This window comes from Theropithecus gelada, chromosome 19 (genome assembly GCF_003255815.1).
Source record: "Theropithecus gelada isolate Dixy chromosome 19, Tgel_1.0, whole genome shotgun sequence".
Taxonomy (NCBI): Eukaryota; Metazoa; Chordata; class Mammalia; order Primates; family Cercopithecidae; genus Theropithecus; species Theropithecus gelada.
The window spans coordinates 49,321,934-49,339,701 of NC_037687.1; the positions used below are offsets into that span (position 1 = coordinate 49,321,934).

The 17,768-nt window shown below is 47.1% G+C and overlaps 1 protein-coding gene across 1 annotated transcript in view; it reads right to left on the reverse strand.

Moving 5' to 3' along the window:
- ZNF536 (zinc finger protein 536) overlaps positions 1-17,768 on the reverse strand; it is a 338,195-nt gene that overhangs the window by 68,310 nt on the left and 252,117 nt on the right. The window contains exon 5 of the mRNA XM_025367308.1: positions 450-489. Coding sequence (XP_025223093.1) covers positions 476-489 — 14 coding nt within the window. The 3' untranslated portion in view covers positions 450-475. The remainder of the gene's footprint in view (positions 1-449; positions 490-17,768) is intronic.

The following is a 17,768-nucleotide window of genomic DNA, read 5'->3' on the forward strand; positions in this document are numbered from 1 at the left end:
GACAGATGACATTTACAACACATGTAACAGAGATCGAAATGTGAAATCAATAACAAAAAATGTTTGCCTTTCGGTTTGGTTCATTCTATCATTTCCCCCGATTTTTGATTCAAATTGAATTTGGGAATTTCTACTTTGCTTTCTAAAGCAAAGAAAATTTTTCCAATATCTTGGAGTTCACTCAAGCATGGCCTAAAGCAATATTCACTAAGAAGAGCAAGGGGTTAACTGGGGGAGATTTAAGCGCCCCCCCCAACCCAACTCCCAATCTTCCACCCAAAGCTACCCTAAGTAAACATACAATCTACATGAAAACTCACCTCCCACCTCCCTGCTTCCACACAGGTTGGTCCCCCAAGACCCCCCCTCCAGAAATTGCTTTGCGATAGTTGGCAGAACCCCAGAGTAGAATAATGCTTTTTGAAGCAAAATGAAGGGTTAAAAAGTACCTGTCCGGAATGTGTCTTGAAATCAGTCATTGAGAATCATCTGTCAGTAAGACAAAATTAATTACTACATGTAAAATGAAGAAATCAATGTAAATTAAACACTATATAAATGGTATAAAAGTTTAGGACGAGTTGATTGTTAAATCATTACTGATACTTGTATAAATTTTCCACCAAGCCCCAGCAGGGACCTGACATCATGGGACTCTTTCCAAATCTTCCCAAGTCGAGTGTGGGTCTTGGAGTGTTTCTCCCACATCCACCTCCAATTAGGTTTGGAGGTTTAAGTAACACCCCAGCAAATTCAGTAACTTGCAAAGTTCAGTGACATTTTAGCATGGTTTAGAGCAGCCAAGGCTGGGATGGAGGACACAGCCCCAGTGGAAAGGTTAGATTCATGAACCCAGCAGGAGAAGAAGCACCGGCCCCTCAACCACAGGATCCCCAATAACTTGGGAAAGAATGCTACCCAGTGAAATATTTTATTAATTTATGCAAATCTGGCTTTACTTATGAAATCCAATCAGTCGTTATAAATACTTAAAGAAAGGTCATAACTTAAGATATGACTTTTGAATAATGTTTTTAAGGCCCAGCTCCATGGCTTTTGGTGTTGACATAAAAAGGTAAGAGAAAGCCCCAGTGCTGAGGCCATTGTCAGACAGAGACCTCAGTTGTGTCCCTTGGGGAGCCGGGCTCTCACCCTCAACACAGCCTGTTTCACTCAGGTGCTCAGGACAAAGAGATCCAAGTCTACTGATATTTGATCCACTCAAAGAAAGCACTGACTGACTCATCCATCTCATCCTCAGACAAAGCCTTTGCATCATCTCCTGAAACCCATCTGGACAACGGTCTGCAGCACAACAGTCTCTCCTTTCTCAGTGGGATCTAATCTGTTGCTAGAGTCGAGGACCTCCTGCAGGCACTTCTGATGATCAAAATTTCCTTCTGAAACTTCAGCCTCCTCTCCATAATGAGAGCCCGAGGCTCAGCTCACACCTTGAGTTTTCTCTAGTCTCTCTGACCTTCTACCTTCTAATCAGCTGACACATTTCAGTCTCCTCTGAAGCTTTTGAGGTCCATTTCTCCTTCAATTTGCGGGTCCTGGCAGTGACTTTATCACTGGGGCTTAACCTGGAAGGCAAATGCCACCAGCAGTCCACCAGAGATGGAGGACAGACTGACAACCCCCAGGGAAGGATTGACTAGAAGAACTTTCCTGCAACAAGACCCCCAAACTCCATGGTTGAAATGGACCCAAGTGTCCTCCAAGTGTACTTTGCAACAACCAATATACAGAAATAAAAGATTTCCAATATACAATTTGTAAAATTAAGGAGCTGAAGATTACTTAGGAAAGGGCAATTTGCAATGCAAACGAACTTTCTGATTTATAGAGTCACCACGGGGTTCCTTACATGAGTCAATCTAAAATAGGATTCAGCTCACAATGCATCTAAAATAGGATTCAGTTGCCAAAATCCAACACCCATGCCATATCAGCAACAGCCCCCATCAGCATTGCCATTGCAGAGGGAGGTGGCCCTGCAAACTTTGCTGTACTTTTTTCTCAAAAGGTTTTCCTGCAAGTGCATTGCCAATCTCATTAAACAGACTTTCCTTTGGCTTGTACTATTATCCTTGGCTTTGCAATCAGGGTCGCTTTTCCATCCACAACCAACCCCTCAAACACCTTCGAAGACTTGCCCCACTTTACTGCCATCCTCTAGGTCTCCTCATCTTGGGACAGGCATTACATCTCGGCCAAGAGACGCCACCTAATTCCTGTCTTGGATTTGAGATTTGGCGGGAAGTAACTTCCCATTAAGGAGTAAATCTGAGGCTTAAAATTAAGTGAAAGAGGATATAAATATTCCATTGCTTTGATGCAGTAATTCCATTTCTGGTGGTCTTCCCTAGAGAAATACTCTAAAACACGAGGGTGAAGGGGGAATAAGAGGAGCAGCCTTTATGTTCAAAGACATTGCCTGTATTATATTTGTAATATTAAAAAAAAATAAGAAACAGTCGACATATTCAACAATAGGGCAAATAACTATATAATGATATTTTAGTGTAGCCATACATTTATACATATATGTCTTAATAACATGAGAAAAAATTTCATACTGCACATATATATTATATGTATATGACATGCAGAAATCATATGACAGTAAGATTACAATTCCATAAAAGCTAGGCATAGGAAGAAAGCTGAAAGGAGAGAAACTAAAACTGGCACTCTTCATGCAGTCAGCAATGTTTGGGAGTTTTTTCTCCTATTTTTTAAATAATCAGAACAGGAAAAAAAAGTAGAATTTGCTTTTCTTTCAAGAAAACACAGGTTGATTTCTTTGTTGAAAAACAAAACAGACTGGGTTAAATGTAGTGAATTAAAAGTAAGCTTCAATTAACTTCCATTTTTTGTGAAAAAGCAAAATTTCTATTAACGCTAAAGATTTTATCTCACTAACATGGTAAAATGTTTTATTTAAATATTTTACACTTGAAACATCATAAGGTCTTCCTGCTGATCCAGAGATAACTACGCGATACCGAAGCTGAACTAGAGGCTTGCGCAAGTGGGAATGTGTACAGCTGCGTAGGGTTGTCATGTGTCCACAACATTCTGCCTCTATGTCCCAGATAGGGCCCTCATACGAAACCAGGATGTGCCCCAGGAGACATGCTCCCCAACAGCAGGGCTGTGAATGACGGCATTCTGCTGCTGACACAAGGCTGTAGCCCAGGGTCTGGTATAAGACAACATCTTAGTAAATGCTGCATAAGAAATGAGTGTCCTTTCAACGTGCCTCTGATCTCTGTGAAACTGTAAGCTTGCCTGGAATGACGGCCACTGCTACCATTTCTTCATGTTCCTATATGGAGTGCCTGTGCCTGCACAGAAGGATATTCAGGAGCTACCAGTACAAACACCAGGTCAGCAAACCTCCCTGCCATGCAGGCTGATAGGACGGTGCAGTGAGAAGCCCAGAGGATCTTGGGCCTGACTCTTCCAAGGCACAATCTTACAATACCTCAATTTGCCAGTCCTTAGAACTGGGGACAAAATCTTCCCCAGAGATTTTGGTGTGCTGAGTCAGAAGTAAAGAAAGAAGTTTTCTCTCAAAGGCTGAAACAGTGCTGATTGCCAAACAGGGGAGGAAAATCTGGTTTTAGTTATTTAAGATGTTATTTTACTTCTACTTTTGGCTATAGTAAAAGAGCTTGTAACAAATCAACTGTCTCATTGAGCACAACTAGAAAAGCTGCATGAAAAAAATAGTGGTGTGTATATGTGTGTATATAAACAATTTATTTTTCTTGAGACAGTGTCTCACTCTGTTGCCCAGGCTGGAATGCAGTGGCGTGATCTTGGCTCACTGCAACCTCTGCCTCCTGGATTCAAGTAATCCTTTCACCTCAGCCTCCCAAGTACCTGGGACTACAGGCATGCACCACCACGCCCGGCTAATTTTTGTATTTTTTGGTAGGGATGGGGTTTTCACCATATTAGCCAGGCTGGTCTCAAACTCCTGACGTCAGGTGATCTGCCCACCTCGGCCTCCCAAAGTGCTAGAATTACAGGCGTGAGCCGCAGCACCTGGCCAGTACGTGTGTATATAAATAATTTCAAGGTGTAATAGAGTTATCAAAGGAGCCAGGACTTGACAGGTCAAGATTCTAAAAAGGAAGGAGCACAGAATGCTGGGCTTGCTTTTGACTTTGCTTCTCCCCTTGAGATAGTTGTGAACTACAAATGGCAGCCACCGAGATGCTGAGAAGCAAATCAGAGACATCCATAGTCCAAGGGACCAAGAAGATAAACACCAGAATCTAGGGCTTGGTAAGGCAAAAGTTTCCTGATAAGCACCCCGCACATTTATTTGTTACCCCTAAAGGGGCACAGTTAGGAGTAAGAACAGGTAAGAAATAAACCCTTAAAATCTGCTCAATTTCTGATTGATTTAAGGTGATCTTCTCCAAGCCTAATGGCCTACTGAAAACAAAAGTAAATCCTCCCTAGAGGAAGATAACACCATCCAGAGCTGTGCTGTCCAACAGGGTAACTGATGGCCACATGTGGCTACTGGGCACTTGGGATGGGGCTTTGTCAGAATTGAGAATTGCTATGAGGGTAAAACACTCACTGGATTTCCAAGACTTCATACAAAAAAGACATGTAAAATGTCCCATTAATACTCTTTATATTGGCTACCTGTTCAAATGATAACACTTTGCATATACCAGGTTAAATACAACAAAATACATTCTTAAAAATAGTTAACTATGTATTCATGCTTATTTAATATTGCTACTACAAAATTTAAATGGCGTGGGTGGTTCACATTACATTCCTGTTTGGCGGTTCTTATATAGAGCCAAAATGCATCTCTAAAATTTGTATATGCCATGTCTGACATTTGATAAAAATTACCAGGTACACCAGGAAATAAGAGCAAATGAGTAAAAACAAAGACGGAAAATCAGGCAACAGCTAATGTAATCAGGCCTACAGAAGATCCAAATATTGAGTTCTAGAGTTACAGACTTTAGAAGAACTATACCTGATATATTTAAGAAAATAGATGACAAGATAAGGAGTTTAGGCAGAAAATGGGAATCACCAAAGGAAATCAACTGGAAATTGTGAGACTAAGAGTACAACATCTGAAATTAAGAGCTAGTTTGGGAACACTTCAAGAAAGAGTTAGCTGGAGAAGATTCCATTTGCTTAAAACGCCAATGTGTCCTGTTCTTGACTGCAAAGATATATAAAGTTTTGCTCTTGTGCTAATCTGGCCCATGACTGCCTTACAATCCCCTCAGAAGCCCAGACAAATTCTCCCCAGTGAGTCAGAAGACTAAACAGTTGATATGGTTTGGGTCTCTGTCCCCACTCAAATCTGATGTAGAGACTTGTAAAATGTTGGAGGTGGGGCCTGGTGGGAAGTGACTGGCTCATCGGGGAAGATTTCTCATGAATGGTTTTAACACTACCCACCTTGGTAATGTTTTTGTGATAGTGAGGAAGTTCTCCTGAGATCTGGTTGTTTAAAAGTGTATAGCACCTCCCCCCCTCACGCTTCCTCCTGCTCGGCCATGTGAAGCGCAGGCTCCCACTCCACCCTCCACCATGACTGTGAGTTTCCTGAGGCCTCCCTAGAAGCTGAGCAGATACAGCATCTAGCTTCCTGTACTGCCTGCAGAACTGTGAGCCAGTTTAACCTCTTTTCATTATAAATTACCCAGTCTCAGGTAATAGCAAATCTAGAACAGACTAATACAGCAGTGTGAGATGTTAAGACCCTAAAAGTCCTCATGACTGATAGAAGAGACATGCTAAAATGGAACAGAGGTCTGGGTTGAGAAAGACCAGCCATCCTGGCCGGGCTTTCTGGCCTTTCATCAAGTTTGACCTTAGTGTTTCCCAGAGACCAGAAGCAGTGTCAACACAACAGACCTGGAGCTGATACCAGGTTGTCTGAGGCAGACTGGAACATTCAGGAAAGACTTTTCAGGGCTTGCAAGGACTACTTCTGGGTGGTCCATGAGTAAGCCACAAGGATGTTTAGGTTGCGCTGTGATGTCCCAAACACCCAACAGCAGAGCAAAAGACAAAGTACAGAGGCAATCTATTTGTCTACATAACACCAGCCTTGCAAAAAACCCTCAAAATACCTTGCTGCCTTTGTCTATCTCTTGCTATAAAAAAAAAAGACACAGTCTTTCTCAGAAAAGCAAGGTGAGAAGCAACTAGCTCAATCAATTTTTATGTACCAGAAGGGCTACTGTAAGTGCAAAACTAATAAACTCTGCTCTCACTAAGTATCTCAAAAGAGAAAAAAGGAATGATGCTCTAGAAAAAGATTTGAGTTTGGATTGGAAGAAGAGCTGCATGATCATCAAGGGTAGAAGGATGTTAAAATTTGTGCTTTTGTTACTCTTTAGATGGAAACTCCAAAAGTCTGACCACAAAATGTAAAGGACGAATGCTTGCTTTATCCAAATTGAGAAGGACTGGACAAGAAGTGTCCTCAACCTCATGCCAAGACCCAATTTGAGGCTATAGAAGGATTGAATTTGAAAAGTCAGAGAGTTGCAAAATAGAGGAGTTCTTTGGAAAGCGTTGGTGGGTGTAATGTTATTACCAGCCCTCTTTCCATGGGGGATGGACAGAGGTTGCTTCCTTCACTTCAATCCCAGTTGATGGACTCTTAAAGAGAACCTGTTCCATATCCCTTGGTGTCAGTGGGTCATGAAGCCCAGCTATGCAAAAGTGGAAAAGTTAGAGGCTATTCTTAGGGGGGGTTGAAAGGAGGCCTGTATGGGGAAAGGTTCCAGTTTTAGTTTGTTGGAAGATGTGAAGAATACTTCCCAAGGTCCAGATGTGGGTCACTATGGAAGGACCCTCTGCATAAAAATGCTGTCAAGGACTTTGTCCAAGAGGCTGCCTAAAAGGATGAAACAACTCACCAGGAAGACACTGGATGTTCCCTGCTGAAGGGCTAGCAGCCAGCAGCCAGCCAGAGGCTACGTGCCCAAACTGTAGGTGACAGAATCCTAGAAATGTGGGAGAGCCCAAAGAACTCCAGAAAGGATCCAGCCCAGGAGAAAAACAACTGTCATGGCCGTGTTTCCAGCCCCGACTTCTTCTGCAGACCCTGTTCAAAACCAGGGTGGTCAGAACGCATAGGAGAAAGGAAAACACAAGGCCAGGGACCAGAGAAGACACGGCCTGTCCCCGTCCCCAGGCCCGCAGCAGGCTGCAGCCAGCTCCAGAAGATGATCCCACTCTACAAGAAGCTTGGAGTTAGGAGTATGACATTGAAACATGTGCTTCCATGACCAAAATGAGGCTCTTCTATGACTCAAAGGCACACAAAGACCCTGCGTTATTCCAAAATGACCAAAAATGTTGTGGGACCTCGCCTAGATCTCACCCGAAATGGGTGGGGGAAATTCAACATCACAAAATGGGTTTAAACAGAAAGAATAACTTTTTGTGCTTCCACCCTGTGGACTTTTCTCTTTAAACATAAAGATGATAAATCCCCAGGAAGGAAGGAGGGAGCCTCTTACTTGAAGAACATGGGGAATCGTCATTTTTTCACAAGCAATACTTTCCTTTTATCCATGAAGAGACAAGGGCCTCACGAGGTTGGGAATCTTTGCTCAGACACGGTGGAGCCAGGACACGCATCCGCTCCCCAATCCCTTCCACCACACTGCCGCGGGGGAGATGATCACCCATCCTGGAATCAGCACATAGAGCCAATGACCCTCTCACCTTCCCTGTCTGTGGAGGACCCGGTTATCTCATTTCCCTCATCAGTCAAATGCTGGTGAGTCCGGCCTAGATAAGAAAAGCCAGCTCCTCTTAGGTGGTCACCGTGTCTCATGGCTGACCACCATTGTGAAGGGGTGACACCCCATCCCCGGGCCCCACCAAGCAAGATTCCAAAGCCCAGAGGTACCTGGGTGAGAAAACATCCTTTGGCTGGGTGTTTTCCTGACACATTCTCTCCAGAGACCCTTCTGGAAAATGTTGCAGCCACTGGCACCTTGCACAGCTCTCCAGCGGTCACTCATCCTCTGGGGGCACCCATCAGCTGGAGTACCTGGGGAGAGCCTGCAGCCGCAGCTCAGAAAGCGCCACATGGCAGGGAGCTGGGTTTCCAGCAGGCAGGAGAGGAGGTAAGCACTCTCCGCAGTGTCCTGCTGTGTTTGGAAACCCCATCCAAGAGGCAGCGTATGGATCTGTGTATGGGTCTGCTGTCGCGTAATGAAATGGTAATGGGAGGCAGTCCGGAACTCCTCTTTACACAGCCACCAACGGATGCCATCCACAAGGAGGGCAGCTGCTCCTCCAATCTGCCCTGCTTTTTCAAGTCAACACTGTCTTTCAAGACCAAGGACACCCCCAGCCACACCCAGGAGCTCTCAGGGCCTCCAGAGAACCATCTGTACTTAGATGCTCCCCCTGCACCTTGCAGGCAGCCCTTGCTCCTGGCCAGAGAGCCTGGGAGCTGAGGATCCATGCAGGGTGGGACAAGACAGTGCCTTGCAAGAAGGACAGCCCTGGCTCAGGCAGGGAGCCATCTTGGAGAGCAGTTGTACCAGTGCCCAGTTCTGCGAATTGCACACTCTCCCTCTCTTTGTTAAGATAATAATAAACACAAAGCAACAACCACAAAATCCAAATAAATGACGAACTCCAAAAAGAGCAGAACGGGACTCTCATCTTTTCCAGATACCTGTTCACCACAGCAGGAGGACTGTGCCAACACTGCACCATCTCCAATCCACGCCATATGCCTGTTTCTTTACTTAGTGTTGTTTGGGATGGGAATCCTTCAGAGAATGGAAGGCCCCTGAACGTTTGGCAAGCCAGACAAGGACAGCAGCCGAATGTGCATGGGGATATGGTGTGTCCCTAAACATGCGTGTGTGGGGTACACGCATACACACACACACACACAGACACACACACACACACACACACACAGCTTTCTTCTCTCCCAGCCTGTTTGTAACTTTGCTCATCGGTTGTTTTTTTCTGTGTACAGTAACCAGAATTAAAATAAGCTCAGCGTTAGGAAAGCAGAACAAATAGAGACTGCTTTTGACAGTGGTGACACTTTTGGTCAAATCGTCTAGCTGAGATTTTGGCTAAGAGTTTAGTCAGACACACACGTACCCAGGCACACAAAGACTGACACGTAATCTACTCACGGCTCTGGCTCTGATTGGCCCAGAAGGGGGTCTGGAGATGCAGCCATAACGAGCTGCACTCCCAAAATGAAAATCCCATCCCCTTTCTGGTTGGATTGTGTGAGTTTGTAACGTGGGCCAGACTTCATTCCTGGCCTCATTCACACGCGTGGATGCAACATTCACCGGCATTAAGTGGAGAGGACCACAGCCAGGAACAAACACAAACCAACAGGAAATCAATGGTGTTTTATCATCTCAGGACTTTCGATTATGCCGGCTGTCAGCAGAGAATCTGCTTGGCTGTGGCTGGCTCCGGTGCGTGGGGGACACATTCCTCCCGAGGTGCCCTTGAGGGACTGCTCCGGCCAGGGGTATGGTGGACCCTGGCTGGTATCCAGGAAGCACTCCCTCCTTTTCTCTAAGAAATTCCGAGACTGGAGGCATGGCAGGAACTTCTCAAGGGTAATCATTTTTCCTGACTGGTATCTTAAGCTTGTCAAGTTCTTAGCCAGAGCTTTCCAAGTCGAGCTTAGAAGAACCATATGGTGCTCGCCCAGTCCATATGACTGGCTGAGCGTCGACCACTACTGTTGATACAATATATCACTTTGTTCTCAATATTATGACAGCATTTGTCAATGAAAATTAAATTACTGTCAAACTTATCCTGCTAACTTACGGCACAACCATCAGAGAAAGCCAGCACCGCGCCTTAAGCCAATGGGACCTTGTCTTCATGCTCCACCAAGAGGCGGGAGAGAAAGACATTTGGGTCTTTAACACCAGTAGGGATGGTCTGCCCAGGTAGCACAGGGATGCAATGGAAATGACCTTCCCGCAGCCTGAGCTCCTGGGAAGGGGGTATGACGCGGGTGGGGGCAGGGATAGTGTCACTTCAGGCACGTGCTTAGTACAGGCAATGTTTCATGAGGGAAATAGCACCACGTGTTACACTCATGTGCTGATTAAAAGAAGAAAAGAAAAAGATGCATCTTTAAAATTAAAGATCCTTAGGAGGTGTTTGAAATCTAATATTGGCCAGGTGTAATGGCTCATGCCTGTAATCCCTGCACTTTGGAAGGCTGAAGCAGGAGATTTAAATGAGCTTAGGAGTTCAAGACCAGCTTAGGCAACATAGTGAGACCCCATCTCTACAAAAAAAAATTTTTTAAATTTAAAAATCAAATAAAAATAAAATATAATATAATTTGTGACAATCTGGATGGAATTGTGGAACATTATATGAAGTGAAATATGCCAAACCCAGAAAGACAAACCCTGGGTGTTCTCACTTAAACATGGACCCTGAAGCAATTGATCTCATAGAAGCAGAGAGCAGAATGGTGGTTACCAGAATTTGAAGCCTCAGTTCAATAGGAGGAATTTTTGAATTTTTGTTTAGATCATTTGCATTACATGGTGAATATAGCTAATAGTTGAGTTTGTTACATTTCAATATCACCGGAGAGTAAATTTGTAATGTTCTTATAAAAAAAGTTAAATATTTGAGGTGACGGGATATGTTAATCAGCTTAATTCAATCTTCCCATGTTGTATTTAAAACCATAACTCCTCTTTGTACCCCATAATTATATAAAACTAGAATTGGTCAACACATAATAAAAATAAGAATAAATACAATTGAATATCGACATCCTGAGTTATCTATTCCTATGGAAGCATTTGATAGCTAGATTCTGTCTGATACCACAATCAGCTTCTTCTATATCTGTGAACAACCTCAGCTTTCATTCCAGTATCTAAGGCTGAAGACTTTTGGTTGTTGTATTTTTCCACTAAGGAAGTGGATCAATTATGGAATGCTGAGAGTTTCCAAAAATTTAAAAGATAAGTATCTTCCTCTTTGATCATCTTATTGAAAAGGGCTTGGCTGGTAGAACTCTCACAAGCAGGCATGTCACAGATCATCTAGAAATCTGTTATCCACAGCCCTCTTCCTCCTCTCTCCACCATTTAACTGCCCATACCCATGAATTCAATCTTCCAGATCATCTAAAGAAGATACCTTGGGATTGAGATGAACTAATGGAGTCGGTCAGGGATTTTGACTTCTTTCTGTTCTTTCTGTGTCTCTCAAGAATAAAATCTCTCACTAATTTCAGCCAGCAGTGACTTAAGCAACATCAAACTGCTTGTCACAATTAACACTGGGAGAGGTGAGGACAGAGATCGGGGCCTAGTCAGGACTTCTGGTTTGTCTGTTTATTTCTTTGTTGTTTGTTTGTTTGTTTGTTTTGAGATGGATTCTCACTCTGTCGCCCAGGCTGGAGTGCAATGTCGTGATCTTACCTCACTGCAACCTCTGCCTCCCAGGTTCAAGCGATTCTCCTGCCTCAGCCTCCTGAGTAGCTGGGATTACAGGCATCCATCACTACACCTGGCTAATTTTTGTATTTTTAGTAGAGGTGGGGTTTCACCATGTTGGACAGACTGATCTCGAACTCCGAACCTCAGGCGATCTGCCCAACTCGGCCTCCCAAGGTGTTGGGATTGCAAGTGTGAGCCACCTCACCCGGCTGGACTTTTACAGACACGTTTCTTGGTGTTTCTTCATGTAACAACATTCCAGAGTAATGCCCGTGGCTATTGTAGAAAGAAGAACAGAAAATGCATCCCCAGCACATAGTAGGACATCACTTTCATCTTTAAGTTCACACAGAGCTACTAAAACCCAAACCAAAAGACTGCTTCCAGTGAACTATTACGCACAGTTAATAGTTTCAAATGGGGGCCCATTCTGTCCTCTGTGAGAAGATATTTACCTTGAACCCCTGGCAGGAGAAGAATGCTAAATGCAATGCCTATGGGCTCCGGCAGCCGTGAGGACAGGCCTGTAGTGGTTTGGGGAGGTAGCACGAGGGGCCGTGTTTTACAAGACTGAAAATCAAGCCAAAGCACCTCTTGGTGTCGTGAGTCCGCAGCTCTCAGCTGAGTCGTCAGTGGCTCAGAAAATGAAATGGACTCTCTGGTGATGAAAACTCCCCCATATTAATCTTTGAGTGCTCTCTGATGGGTGCTTATTAAAGCTGAAGAACAGAATGTTTTCAACAATACAGACACCCACGTTGCCCTCCAAGATGCTTGGGTTAGCGCAGAGGCAATCGGCCTCAGGAGCAGGTCTTGAGCCTTCTCCCAATCCCCGCTCACTGGTAGCCCAGGGAATCACCCTTTGAAGAGCTATCGATCACTCCAGGCCAGCAGTCCAGGCCAGCAGTAGCACTGGGAGCAACCTACCCTTTTCTTACTAGATAATGGTGGAGGCACAAAACTAATGAGCATTTCTCCTTTATGGCAGGATCCAAATATCTGAGACCTGCTGGACCCAGTGGGGTAAAGAGGACATTCGAGAGCAATCTTCTCCCTGCTCTGGAAAGCCCACCCGTTTGCTGGAGACATGTCTATGGACCCTGGTGAGAGGGGACAGCCGGGTCTGGAGGCCGGGCCAGCCTCTCGGCCTGCAGGATCTCGGCTCGGCCATGGTGAATTCCCAGTGCCAGCAGTCGGATTTCCATCCCCAAACTGTTCTACCCGACACAAAGAGGGGCAGCCTGGCCGCGTAACAAAAGCGAGTGTGGGTGGCAAGGTGACTGCACATTTCAGCTTGAATGCTCCGGTGTGGGGCTTGCACCTGATCACCAGATGCTTCAAGCAGATGGCCAGGGAGGGGAGGGCCGGCTCCTGGTTGCTTCCGAGGGGCTACAGGAGAACCAATCCAGAGAGCCGGTCGGGAGTGCCCGGCTGCACAGCCCAGCCTCCGCTCCAGGAGCCCTTGCAGGATGGAGCCTGGAGTCTCTGATGCCAGGGGAGCCTTCCAAATACACACAAGCACACCTCGAGGGAGGGGCTCGATCTAGGAGCGAGCCTCGGCCAGCAGGCATCCCTTTGTCCACTGAATTTTTTAGGATTTCTTCTCTGGATGGCCTTGCGGAACAGGCCGGTCTGCATCTGTTATCTGATCCAGAAGGTCTCAATAAATGTGATTCACGTGCAAATTAATTTTTCAGCAAGTGGCTGGGTGAGCAATAAAAGTGAGCCTCCCCGTGGCGCCAGCCTGGCCTCACCTAAAGCCCTGGGTGAGTGTTTCTGCTGACCTTGGCCCAGCAGCGAGTCCTGACCGTGACCCAGCCTGAGCCTGGGAAGCAGACGCAGCCCCTAAGATAGGAAGAGCAGGCAGAAGGGAGGTCGCTGTGCCAAGGAGGGCTTTCTGGAGAACAGAGGATTTTTCAAAGCTCCCCTCTCAGCAGAAGCTGCTGGCAGGGTCTGCGGGCCAGGGCTGAAACGGAGGCCCAGCCCTGCTCTTGTTCCTGCCCGGGGTCTCCTTTCTGTTCCAGAAAATTCATGCTCTTGCATGCCCAGGCACACACAGCCTTGCAAATGCAGGACGTGTGCACACACGCAGGTACACAAATACACACACACACACACACACACACACACACGGGATACTTCCTGGAGAATGCGGACTGGGTTGCTTTACTTACTGATGTATCCTGCCTTCCAAATCTATTAGGTGGGTGCAATTACTTTTGCAATTACCCACAATTACTTTTGCACCAACCTAATAGAAAGTGCCTGAGAGATATGAGTTGCTCAGTCAATATTGTTCAATGAATAAATGAACGAATGAGAGAATGAACAGATGAAGAATGCCCTGATTCAACCTCTCTTGCCTGCCCAACCCAGCAAGGTACCAGCTGTAGCTCCTGGTGCTCTCAGGCCCACCCTGTCACTCACATTCTGCAGATAAAACTTTTGTGAAAAGAACGACCCTCTCTTCCCTAGAGACTATCTGTTTTTTACGTTCACACTTTCTCAAAGTCAGGGCTGAGTTGTGCCCAATGGCCTCCCTGGCAGAAACAAGGGAGTGGAGCTGCCCACTAATGGGTGTTCTTTCCTGGTGGTTTTGGATGGCACGGGGTTGCTCAGATCACCTGGTTCTGGCTGAGCAGGGACCATTGTGCCTGTATCACTGTGAGCTGTTGTGCAGGAGGGTCCCTCACTCCCCCTGCCTGGCCCCAGAAGGGAATGGAGTGAATGTGGGTGCACTGGTTGACAAACGGCATAGGGGAGCCAGGGGAGAAGAGAAACTCCCAGACGATTCCAGACCCACAAAGAGTGCCAAAGCCTATGAGGACTGGGGGACAGGTCATAGCACCCCTTCACTGCGCCAATAGGCAGGCCAGCACAAGGCAGGTTCTGCATTAGCCAGCTCTGCAACCTTGAGCGTTACTTGACTTCTCTGAGCCTTGCCCCTTCTTTTACAAAAGAGATAATAAGCACATCCACTTCATTGCACCATTGCAAGAATTTAACAGGCAATTATCAGGCTGGGTGTGGTGGTTCATGCCTACAACCCCAGCAATTTGGGAGGCCGAGGTGGGTGAATGGCTGGAGCCCAAGAGTTTGAGATTGGCTTGGGCAACATGGTGAAACCCTATCTACAAAAACACAAAAATTAGAAAGGCACAGTGGCAGCTGCCTGTGGTCCCAGCTACTTAGGAGTCTGAGGTAGGAGGATCACCTGAACCCGGGGAGGTCGAGCCTGCAGTAAGCTGTGATCATGCCACTGCACTCCAGCCTGGGAGACAGAGTAAGACTCTGTCTCAAAAAAATAAAATTAAATAAATAAAAGGCAATTGTCTAGCACTTGGCCCAGCACTTGGCACTGAGCAAGCCTTCAGTGATAACCGCTCTCCATACCTGGTGCCCTGCTGTGCCACACAAAGTCTAAGCGCCATGCATAGCAGCTGCAGAGGGTCCAGTCTCCTCTCCCTCCCGCAGGTGTGGGCATTCGGTAGGTGCTTTAAAAGTGACTCCTGGGCCGGGCGCAGTGGCCCGTGCCTGTAATCCCAGCACTTTGGGAGGCTAAGGCAGGCAGATCACAAGGTCCGGAGTTCAAGACCAGCCTGGCCTACGTGGTGAAACACCATCTCTACTAAAAATACAACAATTAGCCAGGCATGGTGGCACATGCCTGTAATCCCAGCTACTCCGGAGAGTGAGGCAGGAGAATTGCTTGAACCAGGACCCAGGAGGCGGAGGCTGCAGTGAGCCGAGATCATGCCACTGCACTCCAGCCTAGGCTACAGAACGAGACTCCGTAAAAAAAAAAAAAAAAAAAAAAAAAAAGGAAGTCGAGACGGGCAGATCACGAGGTCAGGAGATCGAGACCATCCTGGCTAACACGGTGAAACCCCGTCTCTACTAAAAAATACAAAAACTTAGCCAGGCGTGTTGGTGGGTGCCTGTAGTCCCAGCTGCTACTCGGGAGACTGATGCAGGAGAATGGCGCGAACCCGGGAGGCGGAGCTTGCAGTGAGCGGAGATCTTGCCACTGCACTCCAGCCTGGGCGACAGAGCGAGACTCCATCTCAAAAAATAAATAAATAAATAAATAATAAAAAGTGACTCCTGGATGAGCTGGAGCTCTGCAGCATGCTATGCTATGTTCTCTGTCCTCCTCGGTGCAGGGCTGTATGCCTGTTCGAAAGTACAGGGACTTGAAGGAGCAGGCAGGAGGCCTACAGGGTCCTGGGGTGGTGGCAGGGCCACGGGGCTGGCATCGCAGCAGGCGGCTGTGACTAGTGGCAGACCCTCCAGCCCCAGGCGCTCCCACAAAGGCAAGGATTAGCCCTGCCGTCCTGGCCCACAGCCAGCTCGGATCATTTCATTTGGCCTACTTAGCGTTCCCCCAGGGGTGCTGGAGGGGAGATGATTCATCACTGTCTGGGGCACCCTCGTGCAGAAAGCCTTCCACCCGGGAAGGGGCTGCATCCCTGTCTGTCTGTGTGACATGACAGCCACAGTTTCCAGGCCCTCCCCACTGGAAGCAGGGACGGGCCAGGGGACACGCGTTCCGGGTGGAGGTGTGATGGACACCCAGAGAAGGAGCAGCAAAGCCAGGACCGTGTGCACTCCTCCTGGCCTCATGGCCGGAGCCACTCAGCCCTGGGAGGGCGTGGGTCACACTGGTGCTGACCCATTACGGTAAGCCGTGCCCGCAGGGTCAGAGCTGAGCTGAGTGGTACTGCTCCCATCTTCGCCTCTCCTCACTGGTCCTCTGCCCATCTCAGGCCACCCCTAGAGGCAGGACAAGGTCAGAGGAAGGGCAAAGCAGGAAAATTCCTCCCTGGTCTCCGTCTTCTACAGCTCAGAGCTTCACAGAATATGAGAGCCTTCAGAGAATCTGTGGAACCCCTGTCTCCTGTACAGAGAACTTGAGTGTCATTATTTAAGAGGGAATTTAAGAGTGTCATTATTTAAGAGTCCAGAGAGGTAAAGGAACCTATCCAAGGTCACACAGCACAATGGAGGCAGGGCTAGAACCCAATTCTTGTGTCTTCCAGCTGAAGCATAGAGAGACTTTTTTTTGAAACAGGGCCTAACTCTGTCACCCAGGTTAGAGTACAGTGTCACAACCATGGCTCACTGCAGCCTCAAACTTTTGGGCTCAAGTGATCCTCCTCCCTCAGCCTCCTGAGTAGCTGGGACTACAGATGTGTACCACCACACCTGATTATTTTTTAATTTTTTTGTAGAGATGGGGTCTCGCTACATTCCCCAGGCTGTTTCCAAACTCCTGACCTCAAGTGATCCTCCGGCCTTGGCCTACCAAAGTGTTGGGATGATAGGCGTGAGCACCCAGCCAGCCTAGAACTTTTGTGTCCTCACCTGGGACATAACCATCTATCTACCCCCAGAAACAGACCCACAGGGAGGCAGATAGCAGAAGAACGAGGGGGTACCCTTCAGCTCCCAGGCTCAGGAAGGAGCCCTATCAAGATGAAAGGGGGCATTGAGCCCCCACCCTCCAAGGCCCAGGACTCCCCACCTTACTGCCAGTCCCATCATTCTGTCTCTCTTCCACATTTCAGGGGTTTGGCTAAGTCCTAAAATATCCATAACCCCAGTTGAATTAAGAAAACCCAGGAAGGAGGGGAGGGCAGCCTGGAGGTGAGGGCTTCCCAAATGCAGCACCGAGGTGGCGGGGGTGGGGGCCATGCGAGGAGAGAGGGCTGTCGCTGGCTGGGCTCCCTCTCTGGCGCGGTCACCATCACTGCACATCCGCCCGGCATCCCCTTCCCTTCTGCACGAGTAATTAAGAAACACCTGTGTTTCTCCATCAGACTGCACATTGGGGGAGAGCTTCCTTGCATCGTGCGGGGGCCCACGGTGCCCCTGTGCCCATCGGGGCAGCGGACGGCCTCCTTCCTGGGTCTCCAAGAGGGGGCAGTCGGGGGAGAAGGCCTCTCAGGCTCCAGCGCCACTAAACTTGCCTTAAAAATGGCTGAAGCCCCCACCGAACTTTGCAACCAGAATGAGCTCCTCGAGGTGCCGTCTTGCCAGCACTCTGGCCGATGCCAGCTTTCTCACAAACGAACAGCTTGTATCCCCATGAAAATCAATGGATGGAACAAATTGTATTAAATTATGTAAAATGATACTAAAGAGCACATTCTACCAGTGAAAAGAAAAAAAAATAACCCCCAGAAAATCTTATTTTAATAAATCTGGCAAAATTATAGAAGATAATTAGGAAGGGGAAAAAATGCTAAATTTTTATGACACTCAAAG